Raw genomic sequence first — 22,338 nt, forward strand, 5'->3', positions numbered from 1 at the left:
CCAAAGATTGTGCATGATTACTTCATATGCCAGCGAGGTTTTATCCTCCGGCCCTTTAAATGGGCAGTAAATAATTTGAGATTATAATATAAAATGTTTAATTATGCACGGCAGAACAAGTTTGCAGTATACTTCCATTATTTATATTGCCCCCTGTCCTGTCATTTAAGTCTGAAAATTATAGATTTTCCAGTCCTTAAGACTAAAAGAGCACATGGCGGGCATCACAGGCCTAACCTTGCCGCATCCCTCTCCCTAATTTGCAGTTTGTTATCTTACCATTTCTGCTAATGTCAAACACAATAGTGTCCAGCTCTGTCTTCTCCAAACTCAAGTCCAGACCGGCTCCATCAAATAAGGAAAGTGACTGGTGGATTTTGACCAATTAAAAACAACTGAAGCAAATAAACTATTCTAATAAAGTTCTCGGGCTCTACAGCTATGTTAATCTATTGCAAAAAATAAAAAACATTTTGCAATAACAAGGTGCTTAAAAAGGGCATTCTAATAGAAGTAACATAATTATAATGATTTTACACATGTCCCTTCTTATTATCTATTTAACCTATACAAAGGATAAATAGATAATACATAGGATGTGGCCGTTGAACCAGATATGAGCAGCATAAGCGTACAGCCACCACTTGCCGGCTGTGTCCTGATTAGTAGCAAGTGGGGCCTTATGTATTTAACAGTTTTGAGGGGTTATACACATAGCTAAGGATGTGGCTGGTGAGCAAGTTATGAGCAGCATAGGCCTACAGCCACCATTCACCGGCCATGGCTGGATCATGGGCAAGTGGGGCTTTATGTGCTTAGAGGGATATAAAACCCAAATTTATTTTTTCATGATTCAGATAGAACATGCAATTTTAAACAACTTTATCATTCACTTCTATTATCAATTTTCCTTCATTCTCTTGGTATCTTTTGTTGGGACATATGCTTAGGAGCCAGCCCATTTCTGGAGCACTATATGGCAGAAGTTTTGCAAAAATGTTATCCATTTGCAAGAGCACTAGATGGCAGCATTTCCTGCCATGTAGTTTTCCGGATGCCTACCTAGGTATCTCTTTAATGCAGAATATCATGGGAACAAATAAAATTTGATAATAGAACAAAATTGGAAACTTTTTTAAAAATTGTTTGCTCTCTCTGAATCACAAAAGAAAAATGTTGTGTTCCATATCCCTATAACAGTTTTTTTGGGTTATACTCATAGATAGCAAGGGTATTTAGTATAAAAAACAACATGATCTCACAAATTAGAGCACTATATTTTACACTAGATTGTCCCTTTAAGTCACAGTTTCCCCACAGAAAATCTACCCAAAAAGATTCTCTAAAATAAACTGTTCCCTGAACTATCTAGTTCTGCACTCAATTCTCTTAGACTCCTGCCCAGAACCTGTAGGCTTAAAAGTACACTAAACCCAATTTTTCTTTCATGATTCAGATAGAGCATGCAATTTTAAGCAACTTTCTAATTTACTCCCATTATCAATTTTTCTTCGTTCTCCTGCTATCTTTATTTGAAAAAAAGACATCTAAGCTATGGAGCCAGACAGTTTTTGGTTTAGAACACTGGACAGCACTTGTTTAATGATGAGTGTATTTAGCCACCAATCAGTAAGCATAACCCAGGTTGTGAACCAAAAATGGCCGGCTTCTAAACTTACATTCTTGCTTTCCAAATAAAGATCGCATGAGAATGAAGAAAAATTGATAATAGGAGTAAATTAGAAAGTTGATTAAAATGGTATGCTCTATCTGAATCATGAAAGAAAATATTTGGGTTTAGTGTCCCTTTAACCCCCTTACAGTGTCAGATATTGTGAGGTATTGTGTGTGGATCATCTATAGGACACAATAAGGCTGGGTACACACTCACCTTTACAGTAATTTTCATCCCAAGGGTACGCACAGTTTTGAATCCCATTGCAGACCAAAGAATTATTGATGCACATGTTGCTGTGACAAAAGAAAGAGTTGCCCAGACAAGGAGCTGCAAGGGAAGAACAAGTAAAAGCGAACCTTTAAAAACCTGCATTGCCATTTGTTTAATTTTATGTATTGTATAGGCTGTGCTTATATGTTACATAGGAAGCTGATGCTGTGTTAAAATGAAGAACAAGTAACAGAGCACGTCTAGTGAAATAGCAACATTTTGTTTCCTTGTCCAGTAATTGTGGGAAATCATTGTCCCAGGCAATGTCTGACAAGGGAAACAGTCAATGACCTCAAATCCATCTCATTTCATTTGTAGGTGATTGTCATTAAAAACAGTACTCACTTAACTAATATGCAGAATATTAGAGCTGGAGGTAAAATTCTAGTCATATTCATAGATTCTGGAACTATTAATGTTCTGTGTCTGGTGTTTGTTTTCTGTGCTAAGGAAGTTTGGTCAGGAACAAGAGCATGCTGGGATACATCAGTCTTTGAAATGGATAAGGAAATGAAAAATGAATGGCTCGCTTTTATTCCATTGACAACTATATAGAAAATAGTGCATGTTTAATAACTGCATAATATATTTTTTTATTCTTTTTAATCACAGGCTGTATTTCCCAAGTTGTTATCTGCAATAAGAGTTTACTCCAAAAGATCCTATGGTGACTGCATGTGCACAGGTGAATTGTCTCCAGACTACCAAACAAGGTTCCACAGCTCTGTGCAACATCAGAAGCTCGTCTGGACCTGTGGGATTCTCCTTCCCACAACCCCTTGGCAACAAGTATCAAAATAGCCTTGGAAGTGCGACAATGTGCTTTCACCGTGACAAGTGATTGAACTGTGTCATGTGTGTGTATATATATATATATATATATAGTATATATATATATATATATATATATATATATATATATATATATATTACGGGGGAAACTTGAGAAATTAGAATATCGTGCAAAAGTTCATTTATTTCACTAATGCAACTTAAAAGGTGAAACTAATATATGAGATAGACTCATTACATGCAAAGCAAGATAGTTCAAGCCGTGATTTGTCATAATTGTGATGATTATGGCTTACAGCTCATGAAAACCCCAAATCCACAATCTCAGAAAATTAGAATATTGTGAAAAGGTGCAATATTCTAGGCTCAAAGTGTCCCACTCTAATCAGCTAATTAAGCCATAACACCTGCAAATGGTTCCTGAGCCTTTAAATGGTCTCTCAGTCTGGTTCAGTAGGAATCACAATCATGGGAAAGACTGCTGACCTAACAGTTGTGCAGAAAACCATCATTGACACCCTCCATAAGGACGGAAAGCCTCAAAAGGTAATTGCAAAAGAAGTTGGATGTTCCCAAAGTGCTGTATCAAAGCACATTAATAGAAAGTTATGTGGAAGGGAAAAGTGTGGAAGAAAAAGGTGCACAAGCAGCAGGGATGACTGCAGCCTGGAGAGGATTGTCAGGAAAAGGCCATTCAAAAGTGTTGGGGACTTTCACAAGAGCCACCACACACAGATGGATCCTGGACATCGGCTTAAAATGTTGTATTCCTCTTGTCAAGTCACTCCTGAACAACAAAAATGTCAGACGTGTCTTACCTGGGCTAAATAAAAACAGACCTGGTCTGTTGCTCAGTGGTCCACTGTCCTCTTTTCTGATGAGAGCACATTTTGCATCTCATTTGGAAACCAAGGACCCAGAGTATGGAGAAAGAATGGAGAGGCACACACTGCAAGATGCATGAAGTCCAGTGTGAATTTTCCACAGTCTGTGTTGATTTGGGGAGCCATGTCATCTGCTGATATTGGTCCACTGTGCTTCATTAAGTCCAGGGTCAACGCAGCCGTCTACCAGGAGATTTTGGAGCACTTCATGCTTCCTTCCGAAGACAAGCTCTATGGGAATGCTCACTTCATTTTCCAGCAGGACTTGGCACCTGCCCACACTGCCAAAATCACCAAAATCTGGTTCAATGACCGTGGGATTACTGTGCTTGATTGGCCAGCAAACTCACCTGGCCTGAACCCCATAGAGAATCTATGGGGCATTGCCAAGAGAAAGATGAGAGACATGAGACTGAACAATGCAGAAGAGCTGAAGGCCGCTATTAAAGCATCCTGGTCTTCCATAACACCTCAGCAGTGCCACAGGCTGATAGCTTCCATGCCACGCTACATTGAGGCAGTAATTGCTGCAAAAGGGGCCCAAACCAAGTACTGAGTACATACAGTATGCATGCTTATACTTTTCCGATATTGTTCTACAGGTATGTACAATCCTTGTTTTATTGATTGCATGTAATATTCTAATTTTCTGAGATTGTGGATTTGGGGTTTTCATGAGCAGTAAGCCATAATCATCACAATTATGACAAATCACGGCTTGAACTATCTTGCTTTGCATGTAATGAGTCTATCTCATATATTAGTTTCACCTTTTAAGTTGCATTAGTGAAATAAATGAACTTTTGCACAATATTCTAATTTTTCGAGTTTCACCTGTATATGCACTTTTAATTTGTTTCACAGTATTCAATTTCAACATCACATGCACGCATCTCGTAGCAGCAGCAAAATCCGACACAACTTCCTTGTCAGAATCTGCTACCTCTGAGTGCGCATGCTGCTGATTTCCATAAAAAAATATTTTCTTGTTCCTTTGTAGCTTATAAAGCTATGAAGCTATTCATTATCTGCAAGTGAGCTTCTATCACACAAACAAGTTGTATATAAATATATGTTTCTGTTAAAAACTTTAGCCTAATCTTTTTAATGCATAAAATAATTAAATAGTGTTCTTTAACCCCTTAAGGACAGCTTACCCATCTGATGTCTGTTGTGCTTACAAGGCTTTAACAGCAAGTGCTTCCCCGACAATGGTGAGACAGTGATCATGCAATATTGGTATTGCTGCTTTGTTATTTAAAAAAAAAACACTGAATTTTCTTCTTTACAACTTACGCTCCATAAACGATGTAAAAAGCATCCTGAATCGACTGAGTCTGCTGCCTTCATCTGCCCACATTCGTACAACCCCAGTGCCTGTCTGCAGCATCACATCGTTGGCTACAGTGCTGCAGAACTTGGCCTTCAGATTCTCTATAGAGCTGCTGCCATCGTACACAGCTACAAAATTGCGTTTACATTCATTGGAATGTTCCATTTGATAGTCCAGAAATCTCAAGTATATCTGTGGTGGGATATAAAAAGAATTTTTAAAAGTGGTTAAATTACAAATGTATTTTTTTCTGAAGTGCACTGAATGGTTACCTGAAAGATTAAAGTACAAGACCCATATGACAGTTGTGTGATTTAGCTGACACCTTGGGGAAGACTTAAAGGGATAGGAAAGCCAAAATTAAAGTTGCAGGAATCAGACACAGCATGTAATTTTAAGGCACTTTTAAATTCACTTCTATTTTCAAATGTGTTTTGTTCTTTGGTATCCCTTGTTGAAAAACAATGCACATATCCTACACTAGTGAGAGCTAGCTGCTTTATTGGTGCCTGCACACATTTATCTCTTGTGATTAGCTATCGCCTAGATTACGAGTCTTGAGTTAGCCTTAAAAAGCAGTGTTGAGGGTCCCAACGCTGCTTTTTAACGCCCGCTGGTATTACGAGTCAGGCAGGTACAGGTGTACCGCTCACTTTTTTTCTGTGATTTTAGCATACCGCAAATCCCCTTATGTCAATTGCGTATCCTATCTTTTTAATGGGATTTTCCTAACGCCGGTATTACAATTGCTGGAAAAAGTGAGCGGTAGACCCTCTCCCGTCCAGACTCCTACCGCATTTTAAAGTCAGTAGTTAAGAGTTTTATGGACTAACGCCGGAACATAAAGCTCTTAACTAAAGTGCTAAAAAGTACACTAGCACCCATAAACTACCTATTAATCCCTAAACCAAGCCCCCACCCCCCCACATCAGAAACACTTAACTAAAATGTTTAACCCCTTATCTGCCGACCGGACATAGCCACCACTTTAATAAATGTATTAACCCCTAAACCGCCGCACTCCTGCCTCACAAACACTAGTTAAATTTTATTAACCCCTAATCTGCCGTCCCTAACATTGCCGACACCTACCTACATTTATTAACCCCTAATCTTCCGCACCCAATGACGCCACTACTATATTAGATTTATTAACCCCTAAACCTAAGTCTAACCCCCCTAACTTAAATATAATTTAAATAACACAAAATAAAATTACTACTATTAAATAAATGAATCCTATTTAAAACTAAATACTTACCAATAAAATAAACCCTAAGCTAGCTACAATATAACTAATAGTTACATTGTATCTAGCTTAGGATTTATATTTATTTGACAGGCAACTTTGTATTTATTTTAACTAGGTAGAATAGTTATTAAATAGTTATTAACTATTTAATAACTTCCTAGTTAAAATAAGTACAAATTTACCTGTAAAATAAATCCTAACCTAAATTACAATTACACCTAACACTACACTATAATTAAACTAATTACCTAAACTACATACAATTAATTACAATTAAATAAAATAAACTAAAGTACAAAAAACCCCCACTAAATTACAGAAAATAAAAAAAGAATTACATTTTTTTAAACTAATTACACCTAATCTAATCCCCCTAATAAAATAAAAAAAGCCCCCCAAAATAATAAAATTCCCTACCCTATACTAAATTACAAATAGCCCTTAAAAGGGCCTTTTGCAGGGCATTGCCCCAAAGTATGTATGGAGAGAGTGGTGTGTACTCAGTGGACACACCACGCCCTTAGGGGGCGCTTCCTCAGTTTCAATATAATAGGTGATATGGTAGTGCTTGTAAAGTCTCAACAGAAAAAAACAGGCCTAAATCTAGAAATATGATAATAGCAACAATAATAAAACTATAAATAAAACCCTGAAAAATCTAAAGTGTGGACATAAGTAAGTAACCACAATGCTGAAAATGATAAATATATATACACATACACATATATATATTACTGGAATATAAACATAGATTGGAAAAAATATTAAAACCAATTCAAAACCAAATAATGATAATGTGAAAGTCTATGAGTCCAGGGTAATGACAGTTCCCAGATGTTTGAGGCTGCACTCTGTCAAAGGATGGCTATCCTGTAGTATGGAATCTAAAAAAGAATAAAAAACAGAGGCGCCACGATGGCCTAATATCGCCAGTACAGGTAAAATGAGCAGCAATATGAGAATGTGAATACTCACAAACATAAAGCACCCCACTGGTGCTAGTAGAGCAGACTGACACTTCTCAGTGGTTCAGCACACTGTATCCAAAGCGCAGAGACAGTCAGGAATCCTCTGACACTCCAATGTATATGTGCCTATGGATAAAGGAAAAAGCAACACAACATGGCCCAATATCATCAGGACAAGGGGAAATAATACCAATAGCTTGCACTTACAAGATGGTGGGCACCTGCAGGTACAATCTCAGCAAACTGGAGCCAAAACGTCGCCCAGTAGACTTAAAACAGCAATCCTCAACAGGAACCAGGATCAACGATATAATTTATCACAGGAGGTGAAAAAAATACACACAATAGCAAGTGTATAAAAGTATAAAAAGTCTTTATTAACACAGCAACTAGTTTCTCAGCCTACTCAGGGCTGTTTCATCAGGCTATATATTCCTTTATCCATAGAGACATATATATATTGGAGTGTCAGAGGATTCCTGACTGTCTCTGTGCTTTGGATACAGTGTGCTGAACCACTGAGAAGTGTCAGTCTGCTCTACTAGCACCAGTGGGGTGCTTTATGTTTGTGAGTATTCACATTCTCATATTGCTGCTCATTTTACCTGTACTGGCGATATTAGGCCATGGTGGCGCCTCTGTTTTCTATTCTTTTTTAGATTGCCCCAAAGTAATCAGCTCTTTTACCAGTAAAAAAAAATACAATACCCCCCCCAACATTAAACCCACCACCCACACACCCAACCCTACTCTAAACCCCACCCAATCCCCCCTTAAAAAACCTAACATTACCCCCTTGAAGATCACCCTACCTTGAGCCGTCTTCACCCAGCCGGGCACAAGTGGACCTCCAGAGGGGCAGAAGTCTTCATCTGATCCGGGTAGAAGAGGTCCTCCAAGTGGTAGAAGTCTTCATCCAGGTGGCATCTTCTATCTTCTTCCATCCGAAGCGGAGCGGGTCCATCTTGAAGACATCCAACGTGGAGTATCCTCTTCCATCCAACGGCGACTGAAGAATGAAGGTTATTTAAGTGACGGCATCCAAGATGGTGTCCCTTCAATTCCGATTGGCTGATAGAATCCTATCACCCAATCGGAATTAAGGTAGGAAAAATCCTATTGGCTGATGCAATCAGCCAATAGGATTGAGCTCACATTCTATTGGCTGTTCCAATCAGCCAATAGAATGCAAGCTCAATTCTATTGGCTGATTACATCAGCCAATAGGATTTTTCCTACCTTAATTCCGATTGGCTGATCTCCCAGTATGGTCTCAAGAATGATGTCCCCTGGGATAGCTGTTCCGGACGGATCCACCAAGAGAGGAATTCCCTCGTTCAGTTGTCTAGAGATATCTGTTGGGATAGATCTGAATCATAACTGTTCCATTGTCTCAACATGCACAGCTGAAGAGGTCTGAGATGGAACCTGGTGTATGGAATGACATCTATGCTGGATACCATGCGCCCAATCACCTCCATACACCTGGCCACAGATGTCCTTGAGGAGGTCTGAAGGGCAAGACAATTGGACGCAATCTTTCAACGTCTCTGATCTGTCAATAATACGTTCATAGATAAGGAATCTATTATCGTACCCAGGATTTCCACCCTGTTGCTTGGGACCAGAGAACTCTTTCCTTCGTTTTTTTCTTCCATCTGTGAGATCAAAGGAGAAGAGCCCTCAAGTGTTCCTCCGCGAGATTGCAGGATGGAGCCTGGACCAGGATGTCGTCCAGACAAGGAGCCACTGCAATACCTCTGGCCCCCACCACCGCGAGCATCGCTCCCAGAACCTTCGTAAAGACTCTTTTGGCAGTCACCAGACCGAACGAACTGGAAGTGTTAGTCCAGAAATGCGAATCTTAAGAACCTGAAGTGATCCTTGTGGATTGGCACGTGAAGGTAAGCATCCTTCAAATCTATTGTCAACATGAACTGTCCCTCTTGAACTAGGGGCAAAATCGACCTGATCATCTCCATTTTGAACGATGGGACTGACAGAAACGGGTTTAGACACTTTAGGTCCAGAATTGGGCGAAACGTGCCCTCCTTCTTTGGGACCATGAAAAGGTTTGAATAGTACCCCAGACCTCTTTCTGCTAGAGGGACTGGGGCGATTTCTTTGAGAGAGGAGAGATCCCTCACACATCCTAGAAAGGGTCTCTCTTCTCTGGACTTGATGATAGGTTTGACAGGAGGAATCTGCCTCTTTCCTGTAACCCTGGGCAACGACCTCCAGAACCCAAGGGTCCTGAATGTCTCTTATCCAGGCCTCCGCAAAAAGAGATAGTCTGCCCCTTACGCGATCCAGAGACGGATTGGGGCCGCCCCTTCATGCCTTGATTCTATACAGATAAAAGGAGACACACTGTGACCCTGTCTTCTTACGTTATATGTGTATAAATGAAACAATCTTACCAGAATCTATGCCGTGGAACAGGAACACAGCCTTTCAAGTGTTACAGGGTAGTAGCATCGCTCCTGACATGGACTTGAGAGCAGAAAAGCAGGCAGCGAAACTCGTCAACTTTGACTGCCTATGGAGTTGTTAATCTGAGTCGGGATGGTTTCGCAGAAAGACTCTCCCTGTATCTCCAGACTCTAACATTCATCCATGCTCTCACTGAGAGGCTGACAGGACTACTTGAAACTCCAGTCCCATTTCGAAGAGTACTACCCTCCATAAGAGACTACTCTGAATCTTCCGACACTTCTCTGCCAACCTCCTGTGAGGAAAGGCAAAGAATGACTGGGGGATGAGGGAAGTGGGGGAGGTATTTAAGCCTTTGGCTGGGGTGTCTTTGCCTCCTCCTGGTGGCCAGGTTCTTAATTCCCACAAGTAATGAATAAAGCAGTGGACTCTCTTCCCATTAAGATGGAAATATAACATATTTTGCTAGGTAAAGAACATTAAAATGTGAAATATTAATATTTTCATGTAGGGTTAGCACACTTGAGAATATGCAATCCTAAATTCGGCTTTTTGCACACATTGGATTAGCGCTCATGCGAAAACTGTTACTTCTAACTTGTAATACGAGCCCTACCTGATGCACACAAAAACCTAACTTCTAGCCGAAGAGGGAGCATTAAATACCGCTCCACTTCTAATCTAACTTTTTGTATTGTAATTTGTCCTGGATAATTTTTACTGTTTTAAACAGTGATCATCACCAAGTAGATACATTTTCTCTGTAACAAGAGAAACTCAGTCAGTTTCATTATTGTATTAAAAAAATCTTTAAGCAGTTGCTTATACTTAATAGAAAGCATTGCAGTATGTATTATTCATCTATTTAAATTTATTTTACCTTTTATTTATTTGTTTACACTACATTTGTGCAGTGTCTTTTACTTCCTGTCAGAGCCCTAAAAGGAGGAGGCGGCAGCCTTTGCAGAAAGATTTATCTTAGCCTAATGTCATAAAATTTACATTCTAGTGAAAAGACCAGATAACAGGGAGTCAAATTTGTTCATGCCCAGAACGGACAGAAGAAAAGAAAACTTGGGTTTTCAGAATTCTCCACTTTTATCATACAGGGGAACGGTTACATTGAAAATTTCTAAGTGCTAATTTTAAATTAAAAAATCAAGTAAGTTGTTTGCTGTTTTTTTTTTCAAACAATCTGTTAATATTTGTTTTTACCAAAAGGAGCACTGTTTAATATCCCTTTAAGTTAAATTAAACTTTCATGATTCAGATAGAGCATGCCATGTTTAACACTTTTCCAATTTACATCTATTTTTAAACTTGCTTAATTCTCTGCTATGCTTAGCTGAAGTGGGAGCTCTGGAGCAGCAATGCACTATTGGGAGCTAGCTAAACACATCTGGTGAGCCAATGAAAAGAGGCATATATATTAAGCCACCAATCACCAGCTAGCTCCCAGCAGTGCATTGCTGCTACTGACCTTTCCTAAATTAGTATTAGGATAGTATTAGTAAATTAGGATTTAGACAGTAATGAGTTAATAATGTGTTAAGTCTCTTTCAAGGACATTCATATTCATTGGTATATAGAACAGTTGTCCGTGCCAATCAAAGCAATAATTAGAGCTGAAATTAGAAAAGCTTATTTTATCTTTCTATTATGTCTTTCCATTGAACTACACATGAGTAGAATTAAAATAGAATTATCTATACATCATGTAACTTGATGAAAGTCTTATGCTTACGAGGAAACTAAAGTATAGATTTAGCCTTTTGCATTTTAGATGAGTATAAATTGTGTAAATTCTTAGCTGAAGCTGTTACCAAATGCTTCTGGATCTTGAGGTATCAAGGTAAAGGACCAGTAGTATGAGAAGTAGATCGTATCTGACAAATTGTAAAATTATGTCTATTTCCACTCCTGTATCACGTGACAGCCACCAGCCAATCACAAATGCATATACGTATATTCTGTGAATTCTTGCACATGCTCAGTAGGAGCTGGTGACTCAAAAAGTGTAAATATAAAGACTGTGCACATTTTGCAAACGGAAGTAAACTGGAAAGTTGTTTAAAATTGTGTGCTGTATCTGAATCATGAAAGTTTTATTTTGTCTTGTTTGCGTCCCTTTAATTGTTGTGCTTGTTTGTAATGATTAATAAATGAATTCATGTCAACTAATAGTTGATAGTTATGGGTATTGTTTAATCTGTCAGGTAACCCAGATTAAGTGTTGTCCGAGGTTACAAGATAGTTAGATACCTATAATTAAAGAGACATTAAACCCAAATATTTTCTTTCATGATTCAGATAGAGAATACAATTTTAAACTGCTTTCTAATTTACTTCTGTTATCTAATTTGCTTCATTCTCTTGATATTCCTTCCCGAAAAGCATATCTAGATATGCTCAGTAGCTTCTGATTGGTGGCCGCACATATTTGCCTCCTCTGATTGGCTCACCCATGTGCATTGCTATTTCTTTAACAAAGGCTATATAAAGAGTGAAGCAAATTAGATAATAGAAGTAAATCGGAATGTTGTTTAAAATGGTATTCTCTGTCTGAATAATGAACGAAAATTTTGGGTTTAATGTCCCTTTAAGGAAAGAATTTCCACTAACAGTTTTTTCTCTCTCCTCTGTGAGCGGAATCATAGCATCTGTTATTGGTCACTCCCCAAGTGACAGGCCCTAGACTAAAAAATGTGGATAATAATACAAGATACAATTTAACAAAGGACACCAAGAGAACAAAGCAATTCTGATAACAGAAGTAAATTGGAAAGTTGTTTAAAATGACAGAATAATAAAAGTTTAATTTTAACTGATTACCTTGGGAAACGTATAATAAGCCCTAACAACTATTTGTCTACATATTTATTTTTTAACCAGTCACAAGTTGGGATGGTATATTTAGAAATATTTCAATTGTTTTAACTTATAACGATTATTTAATAAAGTATTTTTTTTTAAAACCACATAGTGCCATGTTCTCCTCTCTAGCAGTGTTCAAGACTGCAATAATCAAGCACCCACAAAAGAACACTATTTCACTATTACTGTGTATAAGAGCAAGCTGGCTTCTCATTGTGATCAATACACTTTGTTCAGGGACACAAATCCAGAAAATTAACCCCGTTAGAGGCCCCAAAAGACCTTTGTTTGGAACACATGTATGTTGTTATATACAAGACATAGCTGCCTACTAATCAGCAATATAGCTGTCAGTCCATCATTTGTTTCTATTGGTTTATTCTACTTTCATTCATATCCCACATGGTGTCACCCTTTGCTTTTTCAACAACTCCTTTATATAAAGTTATAACCTAATTTGTCTTTCAGCAAAAGTGAAAATGTTGGTACTAATGACTTGAATTCTCAATTATAAGCTGAGTGACATTAATGGACTTACCTTAGATTTTGGAGGCGCTCTGATTGTCCAGATACAGTCAACTGCTTGGCCAGATTTCAGTTTTTCCTCTTGTTCCACCTGACTGGAGCGAATTATCCCATCAGATCCTGACAGCTCAAATTGGCAATCTGAGATGAGAACCAGAGAACTGTTGTGTCAGATTGACAAAAAGACATTTTCCAACGCTGTAAAATGAAAAGTCTTATTGAAATGCAATACTTAACCTGGTATAGGACTTAGAATGCCTCCAAGATAGCTGAAATCTGGATCTGTAACAATATAGAAAGTATAATTGTATTACCTGATTATTTTAGATAATTCTAGATAAAAACTGAAATTTCATTAAAAATGCAAAAAAAAAAATACTTTGTGGTCAATAGAACCTGAATGTAACAAGGAATTACTCCACGATTTATCCTTTTCATGCAGAAATATCATAGTAAAAAATAATTGCATACTTTTAAAGAACCACAACACACCAACAATTCAGAAGATAAATGTTTTAATAGTTCTGCATAAGCGCTGAAAGAAATTGTTCTAAAAAACAAATTTCATATTGCAGAATAACAAAATATGTACCAATGGGATACATTTAAGATAAAGTTAAATGACCATTAAATATAGAAGAATTGCATAATCAACGAATGCATAATTAAAAGTCAATGCAATAACACTGAATTTTAATTGAGCAGTAGATTTTTTTTGTTAAAAATATCAAAATGTCCTTCCTTTTCCATTGCCCCACCTATCATGTGACAGCTATCAGCAAATCACAGTCTCCTGTAGCGAACTTAATCAACAGAGGGCTCTGGTACTATTTTTTTTTACCCCACCCCCGAAGGTAAGTAATAAGCAATACTAAAAATATACGTGCTTCTCTATACAATGAAGATGCTGCACTATATAATGATGTGAGTATCTATACACTGATGAGTATACTGTGCAGTGTAATTATGATGAGTATCTATACACAGATAATGACCACATATTCACACGCCTATGTATAGACTGGCTGCTATAGCTTCAGAAAGCGGATGGAGGTAAATTAGAAAAGTTTATTTTTTAAATTGCACACTTCCTCTCAATCATGAAAGTTTAATTTTGACGTTAGTGTCTCTTTAAGTGAAACCCTACACTCTGTTGCAACTGAAACATGTTTAGATAAAAGCTGACAATAATACTATTGTTCAATTTCCCAATTTCATTTACATTCTAAATGAAATTGAAAGAGACAGTAATCGCATTGTGATCACAAGCTTAAACAAACTGAAACAGGCCCATTTATCAAGCTCCGTATGGAGCTTGAAGGGCCGTGTTTCTGGCGAGTCTTCAGACTCGCCAGAAACACAAGTTATGAAGCAGCGGTCTAAAGACCGCTGCTTCATAACCCTGTCCGCCTGCTCTGAGCAGGCGGACAGGAACCGCCGGAAATCAACCCGATCGAATACGATCGGGTTGATTGACAGCTCCCTGCTGGCGGCCGATTGGCCGCGAGTCAGCAGGGGGCGGCGTTGCACCAGCAGCTCTTGTGAGCTGCTGGTGCAATGTTAAATGTGGAGAGCGTATTGCTCTCCGCATTTAGCGAGGTCTTGCGGACCTGATCCGCAGTGTCGGATCAGGTCCGCAAGCCCTTTGATAAATGGGCCCCAATATGTTTAATGATGTAAAAACACTTTGCAGTAAAGTTTCATTATTTATATTGCCCCTTTTCATAAAATGTAACTCTGAAAATGTCTGAAATGAAAATAAGGTGAATGGTTCAAACAAATTGCACTTAGATTTTTTTTTAAAAAATGGAATAGCACCAAAAAAGGGCATAAATTAGCAGGTGAGTCAGATCACTTGGCACATAGATTATATGGAAATCCCTAAAGCCTCAGTGACTTCAACACAAATCCTGATTGTTTTACTTACAATGAATAGTTTTGCGTACAGCTGAGAAGTGACAGCAGTGCAGCACGACACAAATCTCACAGTAAATAACAAAGGTTTAATATCCCTGTATATAAATCTGCATTGTTTAAATCATCTGTGAAGCATTTTATTTTAATAAACAGTGTAGAAAATTTAAAATTTTTTATTAAAGGGACATGAAACCCAAAATGTTTCTTTCATGATTTAGGTAGAACATACAAGTTTAAACAACTTTCCAGTTTGCTTCTATTATCAAATTTGTGTCATTCTCTTGGTATCATTTGTTGAAAGAGCAACAATGCACTACTGGTTTCTAACTAAACACCTGGGAGAGCCAATGGCAATCAGTATATAAATGCAGCCACCATTCAGCAGCTAGAACCTAGGTTATGTGCTGCTCCTGAGCTTACCTAGATAAACCTTTCAGCAAAGAATAACAAGAGAAGGAAGCAAATTAATAACAGAATTAAATAGTTGTTTAAAAATCTATGGTCTGTCTAAATCATGAATGTCTAATTATGACTTTACTGTCCCTTTAAGAAAGACAGTTTCTGAAACAGCCAGCCGCCACTCTTTAAACCTTTGAGGTACAGCCAATGACAAGCATACTGCTGCTTTGTTGCCGACAATGCAAGCCTCTCATCTAAAGAAGAACTCTCATACATAAAAAGCATAAAGCCTAAAATATGTATTCCTTTGTTCAAACAGAACATAGAATTTTAAACAACTTTCCAATTTACTTCTATTATCAAATTTGCTTTACTCTCTTGGTATCCTTTCTTGGAGGAGCCGCAATGCACTATTGGGAGCTAGCTGAACACATTGGGTAAAGTAAAGGCATATATGTGCAGCCACCAATAAACAGCTGGCTCCCAATAGTGCATTACTTTTCCTAGGTACATTTTTCTACAAAGGATACCAAGAGAACAAAGCTAATTAGATAAAAGAAGTAAACTGAAAAGTTGTTTACAATTGCATGCTCTGCCTGAATCATGAAAGATTCATTTTGACTTTACTGTCCCTTTAATAAAAGGTTAAAAAATGTAATGTAATACATGTAAAGAGGAAAATTATATGATAAAAATGCCTAATATATTATTAAAATTAAATAAAGCATTTAATGCCCACACGCATGTTGTTGTAAGTCTCTTTTTCCTCTCTGGTTCATTAGAGTGGCACAGACTCATTAAGCTCATTGGGACTGCAAACTGCAATGTCACAAAATATATCAGCTCTGTGATGTCCCTTCCAGGAATCATAAAGACAAATATTACATTAAAAGCAATTTAGCTCACTGAGAAACAATCTCTACATTTTACAATTAGGAGTGATGGTTACAGTACAATATAGCAAGCAATGAAATGTAGGTTTAATTCACTGCACACTTCATACATGCCTCTTGTATATAGCTATGTAACTTGTATGATTCTAGTTTGCAGTAAACACTGTAAAATTATTATTTTTTTCACAGTGTTTCCTGCAGCTCTTTCTTGTATTTACAAAGCCTTTTAGGGCTACACGGCATCTAGCTAGGTTTTCTTAAAATAACACAAACTGACTACAATGATTGAAAATATTATGAATACAAAACTAGAAGTGAATTCAAGAAGAACTGCACCAAGAACAGTACATTTTAATTTATGACATTTTTATGAAACGTTAGACCAGAAGAGGGTTGGATCTTGGAATATTTGTATCTGTAAAATGGGACAGTTTGTTGGGGGGGGGGGGGGACCAAGTGTAAACAACAATATCTTATGCCATTTAGGAACTATGTATATGTCAGAATACAGCTTATACATGTTATCTAAAGGTTGTTGTATATAATTTGTAATACTTTCGTATACATAGTACCTTCAGAAAGATATTACAGTACTGCAATGAGAAAGGTAATAGTTGTTTTAAATAAATATAGACTATAATCATGTGATTATGTCCTAGTCCTACTGTTTTCATCATGGAATGTGTGACATCCTCGGATTATTTTTTACCATTTGTGAGTTGTCCTGAGATGTTTCTGGCAATTAGTTTTTCAGCAAGGCAACAACAAAACGTTTCCTTGTCTCCTAGGAGTCATACTGGAATTACATCTAGCAAAATCTTTCTTCCTAAACTTGTATCAGCTGGTGCACAGGTAGTCAACCCATAGAACTTGCTAAATGTTTATAAAGATGGCTAAGTTGCATCTTTCTATCACTTTTCTGCCCTGAGGCATCTGTACCTATATAGTCATAATGTAAACTGGTGGATATGTTTCCCTTAGCATGACTGTGAGCTGGAATGAGACGTTAATATTCTTTAGATACAATGGGGACAAGAACTGTTTTTCACCAATTCCTTGAGAACTTGCTTCTATAAAGATACTAACTGTACAGCAGAGGGGCTGAAATACTGGTTTAAATGATCAAGTATTTTTGTTGAATCGGAAAAAATGACATGTTTAACAGTAAAGCTGTAATATAATATCATATACAGGGAGTGCAGAATTATTAGGCAAGTTGTATTTTTGAGGATTAATTTTATTATTGAACAACAACCATGTTCTCAATGAACCCAAAAAACTCATTAATATCAAAGCTGAATAGTTTTGGAAGAAGTTTTTAGTTTGTTTTTAGTTATAGCTATTTTAGGGGGATATCTGTGTGTGCAGGTGACTATTACTGTGCATAATTATTAGGCAACTTAACAAAAAACAAATATATACCCATTTCAATTATTTATTTTTACCAGTAAACCCAATATAACATCTCAACATTCACAAATATACATTTCTGACATTCAAAAACAAAACAAAAACAAATCAGTGACCAATATAGCCACCTTTCTTTGCAAGGACACTCAAAAGCCTGCCATCCATGGATTCTGTCAGTGTTTTGATCTGTTCACCATCAACATTGCATGCAGCAGCAACCACAGCCTCCCAGACACTGTTCAGAGAGGTGTACTGTTTTCCCTCCTTGTAAATCTCACATTTGATGATGGACCACAGGTTCTCAATGGGGTTCAGATCAGGTGAACAAGGAGGCCATGTCATTAGATTTTCTTCTTTTATACCCTTTCTTGCCAGCCACGCTGTGGAGTTCTTGGACGCGTGTGATGGAGCATTGTCCTGCATGAAAATCATGTTTTTCTTGAAGGATGCAGACTTCTTCCTGTACCACTGCTTGAAGAAGGTGTCTTCCAGAAACTGGCAGTAGGACTGGGAGTTGAGCTTGACTCCATCCTCAACCCGAAAAGACCCCACAAGCTCATCTTTGATGATACCAGCCCAAACCAGTACTCCACCTCCACCTTGCTGGCGTCTGAGTCGGACTGGAGCTCTCTGCCCTTTACCAATCCAGCCACGGCCCCATCCATCTGGCCCATCAAGACTCACTCTCATTTCATCAGTCCATAAAACCTTAGAAAAATCAGTCTTGAGATATTTCTTGGCCCAGTCTTGACGTTTCAGCTTGTGTGTCTTGTTCAGTGGTGGTCGTCTTTCAGCCTTTCTTACCTTGGCCATGTCTCTGAGTATTGCACACCTTGTGCTTTTGGGCACTCCAGTGATGTTGCAGCTCTGAAATATGGCCAAACTGGTGGCAAGTGGCATCTTGGCAGCTGCACGCTTGACTTTTCTCAGTTCATGGGCAGTTATTTTGCGCCTTGGTTTTTCCACACGCTTCTTGCGACCCTGTTGACTATTTTGAATGAAACGCTTGATTGTTCGATGATCACGCTTCAGAAGCTTTGCAATTTTAAGAGTGCTGCATCCCTCTGCAAGATATCTCACTATTTTTGACTTTTCTGAGCCTGTCAAGTCCTTCTTTTGACCCATTTTGCCAAAGGAAAGGAAGTTGCCTAATAATTATGCACACCTGATATAGGGTGTTGATGTCATTAGACCACACCCCTTCTCATTACAGAGATGCACATCACCTAATATGCTTAATTGGTAGTAGGCTTTCGAGCCTATACAGCTTGAAGTAAGACAACATGCATAAAGAGGATGATGTGGTCAAAATACTAATTTGCCTAATAATTCTGCACTCCCTGTATATGTGTATACTATATATTATTCTGAGTTGCATCCCTAGTGTCCTTATAAGATTTCATACAATTTTACAGACTGGACATTGCAGGATTTTTTCTTTTGTCATGTCTAAGCTTTATACTTGAGGGTAAAACAATTAGTCATAAACACAAAATATGCAGGCACCGTTGTAAAGTATTACTCGCAACAATAAAAGCAAGAGGTTAATAGCAAAGTCCAAGCATGAGATATTTTATATCTTCTTTGCATATCTTACCCAGAGTTATCTGGTAAATTGGTAACAATGTACACAGAATATTTCTGGGGAAAAGCAAGTGGGGATACTTGCCTTGATTTGCTAATGGTCTATGCAATAATTATATGGCTTTAACTTTTATGAAATGGAGGATTTTATCTCCACAATAACTTAAAGTGATTGTAAACTTTAATAAATTACTGCCCAGTATATAAAAGTAATCTTTCAAATAGGGGCACTTCATTAAAGGGACAGTAAACCTTAAAAATAATGTTATATAATTCTGCACATAGTGCAGAATTATATAACATTATTTAAGTGCTATAGTTCTAATAGCCTTTTTTCTCTTTAAATATGTAAAAATTACGGCGCTTTTACAGACCCGCTCTCTGCTCTCTGCTGAGCGGGTCTGTAATATTTAGTCAGCGCATCGGGCCAGCTGTATAGTCACAGCCCGGCCCGACCGTGCCATAGAACTAAGTGCAGCTCGCTCCCCACGAGGCAGATTCATCATCGCTCATTCGATTGGGTTGATTGACACCTCCTGCTAGCAGGCGATTGGCCGTGAATCTGCAGGGGACGGCATTGCACCACCAGTTCACAAGAACTGCTGGTGCAATGATAAATGCCGACAGCGTATGCTGTCAGCATTTATCAATGTGCAGCGGACATGATCCGCTATATCGTATCATGTCTGCTCGCACCATAGTAAATAGGCCCCTTTGTATCTTGCACATGAGTGGAATTCTCAGTATGTCAGGGCCTGTGTAACTAGTTAATCAAGGCTTTTGTATAGAAGTCATGATCTTTTAACAAAAGCAAATATGTCAGGGCTTTTAATGAGAGCAAATATGTTAGTGGGTTTATCAGATGTATAGTAAAGAATAAAATCAACTCACCATGAGATAAAAACAAACAAATTAAACCCAACTGGAGTGTGTATTCATTTATTTCATATAGACGTAACAGTTAAAGTGAGAAATCAGTTAATGTGAAGATAACCTAGTTAATGTTGATATTAACTGCATCTAAAGTAGAAACCATTTAATGAGCATATTCCCTAGTTAATGTCAACATTAACTGCAGCAGTATGAAAAAAATATTATTTCTAACTTTAACTAGTTAATGTTGACATTGATTAATGAGTTTTCTAACTTTAGATACTTTAGATACAGCGTTAACAGCGAAGAAGATCTTCAAAACATATGCGACTCCCAAAATATATCAGGGAACAAGGTACAGAATAATAAAGAATCGGAAATGCAACCTCAAACATTGAATAACAAATGAATCTGCATTGAAGGCTCACATGAAACTACTGCCGCTCACACCTGTCTATATTGTATCATGAATGTTCACATTGTTTGTGGAAAACCTCTGGGAGAGGACGAAGGATATGGTCAAAAAATACTGTGAAGCATTTGTAGTAGCAAGTGCAACCGTCTGAAGGAGCTAAGTCTGGCTTAAAAATACAGCCGTAAAAGATGAAAACATTGTCTGATTCTCAGCACCCAAAAGCATGAAGAAGTATGTATGGTAAGGATTAAGGTGCTTGATGTAGAGAAAGCAAAGACAGACAGTTGTTCAGTTTTAGCAGTTATGCTTCATGAAACGAATGACGGTTTTTACAAATTAGGGACATAAACAGGTGTTCTGAAGCAACTATATAGCCAATCACAGTTCAGTCTATGCAATGAAAAATGTATTAGCAAGGATGAGATTCTTTAAGATGAAGTATCTTTACGACAAGCTGCAACATAGTCTCTTGGTACTGGGCAAGATTACCTAAAGTGTGACTGCAGATCTAAATACTTCCCAAGAATGAGTGACTGCCGTAAAAATAACTTACTATGCAATTCCAAACGCAATCAAACACTAAGTTGTACTGATAGATAACTAATCAAAAATATCAGAAGGAATTCTGCAATGGTTTTGTTTTAAATGTTTGTCCTTTGATTTAAAATTGAAATATATTAAACTTTCCTTTTATGTTGTATTTTAATAAACCTAAATTTAAATAAGCTAAATTTTATTTTACCTTGTATTTTAATAATATTTTACCTTGTATTTTAAAAAACATCACATGAGCATAAGGTATGTTCTCATAAGGTGATGCTGATGTTTTTGAGATAAAATTCAAAATTTCCCTAATCAAAATTGTCAGAAGAATGCTTACAATTAATGGTTTTCGTTTTAAATGTTTGTCATTTGATTTAAAATTTAAATATGTTAAATTTTCTTTTAAATTGTATTTTAATAAACTAAAATGATAAATAAGTTACATTTTATTTTACCTTGTATTTTAATAACATCACATAAGAATAAGGTAGGTGCTCATGTACTCATTGGGTAATGTTGATGATTTTGACATATTAACTAGGTAATCTGCATATTGACTGGATGCAGAGAAATCAAAAAGACAATGCATTCAGGCCAGGAACTGTTTTTCTCTCTCTCTCCGCCCAATAGGTTGCTTTTTATTGCTGTCTCTTGTTTACATTTTCTTTCTATAGCTAGTACTGCACTATTGAAATTTTCAGTAAAAGGCAAAAGCAGCTATTTCAAATGACAAAAATGCTTTCGCAAAACAAATCTATTATTTAATGTGCATGACTGGAAATAATGATTAACTGGTTAAGAAGTAACAATAGTTCATGTTAACATAATTGTCTAAAGTTCTTTGATAATTTAAGTAAGGCAATGAATTTCTACTTGCTTGGCTAAATATATACATTTTCATAACATACTTTTGATATTTTTTCAACACAAACCATTTGCCTCCTATAAATAATGTTTAATTCACAAGCCTAAGATGTATATCATTTTTACGTTACCTACCAGGTATAAAAGAGTATTTTGCACGAAATCCTAAACCTTCCAGTTCTTCATCTGAGGAAAACTTGATCCACATAAATCTTCCTGTTGATCGAATCATTGTTGGGCTCCTTAGACCACAATATCTGTCAATGAGTGGGGAAAAGCCAAATGGCCCATCTCGTACCTCTAAGTTATCAAACCGACATTCAAAAGAAGGCTCTATATGATAAGGTTCGTCGAATGTCAGTTCTATTCTTTGGCGTGGAGCAGCTGGAATACAGTAAAGTATAATAACAGCCTAACAACATATATGGGAT

At 37.4% G+C, this 22,338-nt stretch overlaps 1 protein-coding gene across 1 annotated transcript in view; it reads right to left on the reverse strand.

Moving 5' to 3' along the window:
• NETO2 (neuropilin and tolloid like 2) overlaps nt 1-22,338 on the reverse strand; it is a 133,934-nt gene that overhangs the window by 1,838 nt on the left and 109,758 nt on the right. Inside the window, exons 4-8 of the mRNA XM_053701955.1 lie at nt 22,043-22,291; nt 13,247-13,291; nt 13,023-13,150; nt 4,921-5,149; nt 1,892-2,005 (exon numbers count right to left, since the gene is read on the reverse strand). Coding sequence (XP_053557930.1) covers nt 1,892-2,005; nt 4,921-5,149; nt 13,023-13,150; nt 13,247-13,291; nt 22,043-22,291 — 765 coding nt within the window. The remainder of the gene's footprint in view (nt 1-1,891; nt 2,006-4,920; nt 5,150-13,022; nt 13,151-13,246; nt 13,292-22,042; nt 22,292-22,338) is intronic.

Source organism: Bombina bombina, chromosome 1 (assembly GCF_027579735.1).
Source record: "Bombina bombina isolate aBomBom1 chromosome 1, aBomBom1.pri, whole genome shotgun sequence".
Lineage (NCBI taxonomy): Eukaryota > Metazoa > Chordata > Amphibia > Anura > Bombinatoridae > Bombina > Bombina bombina.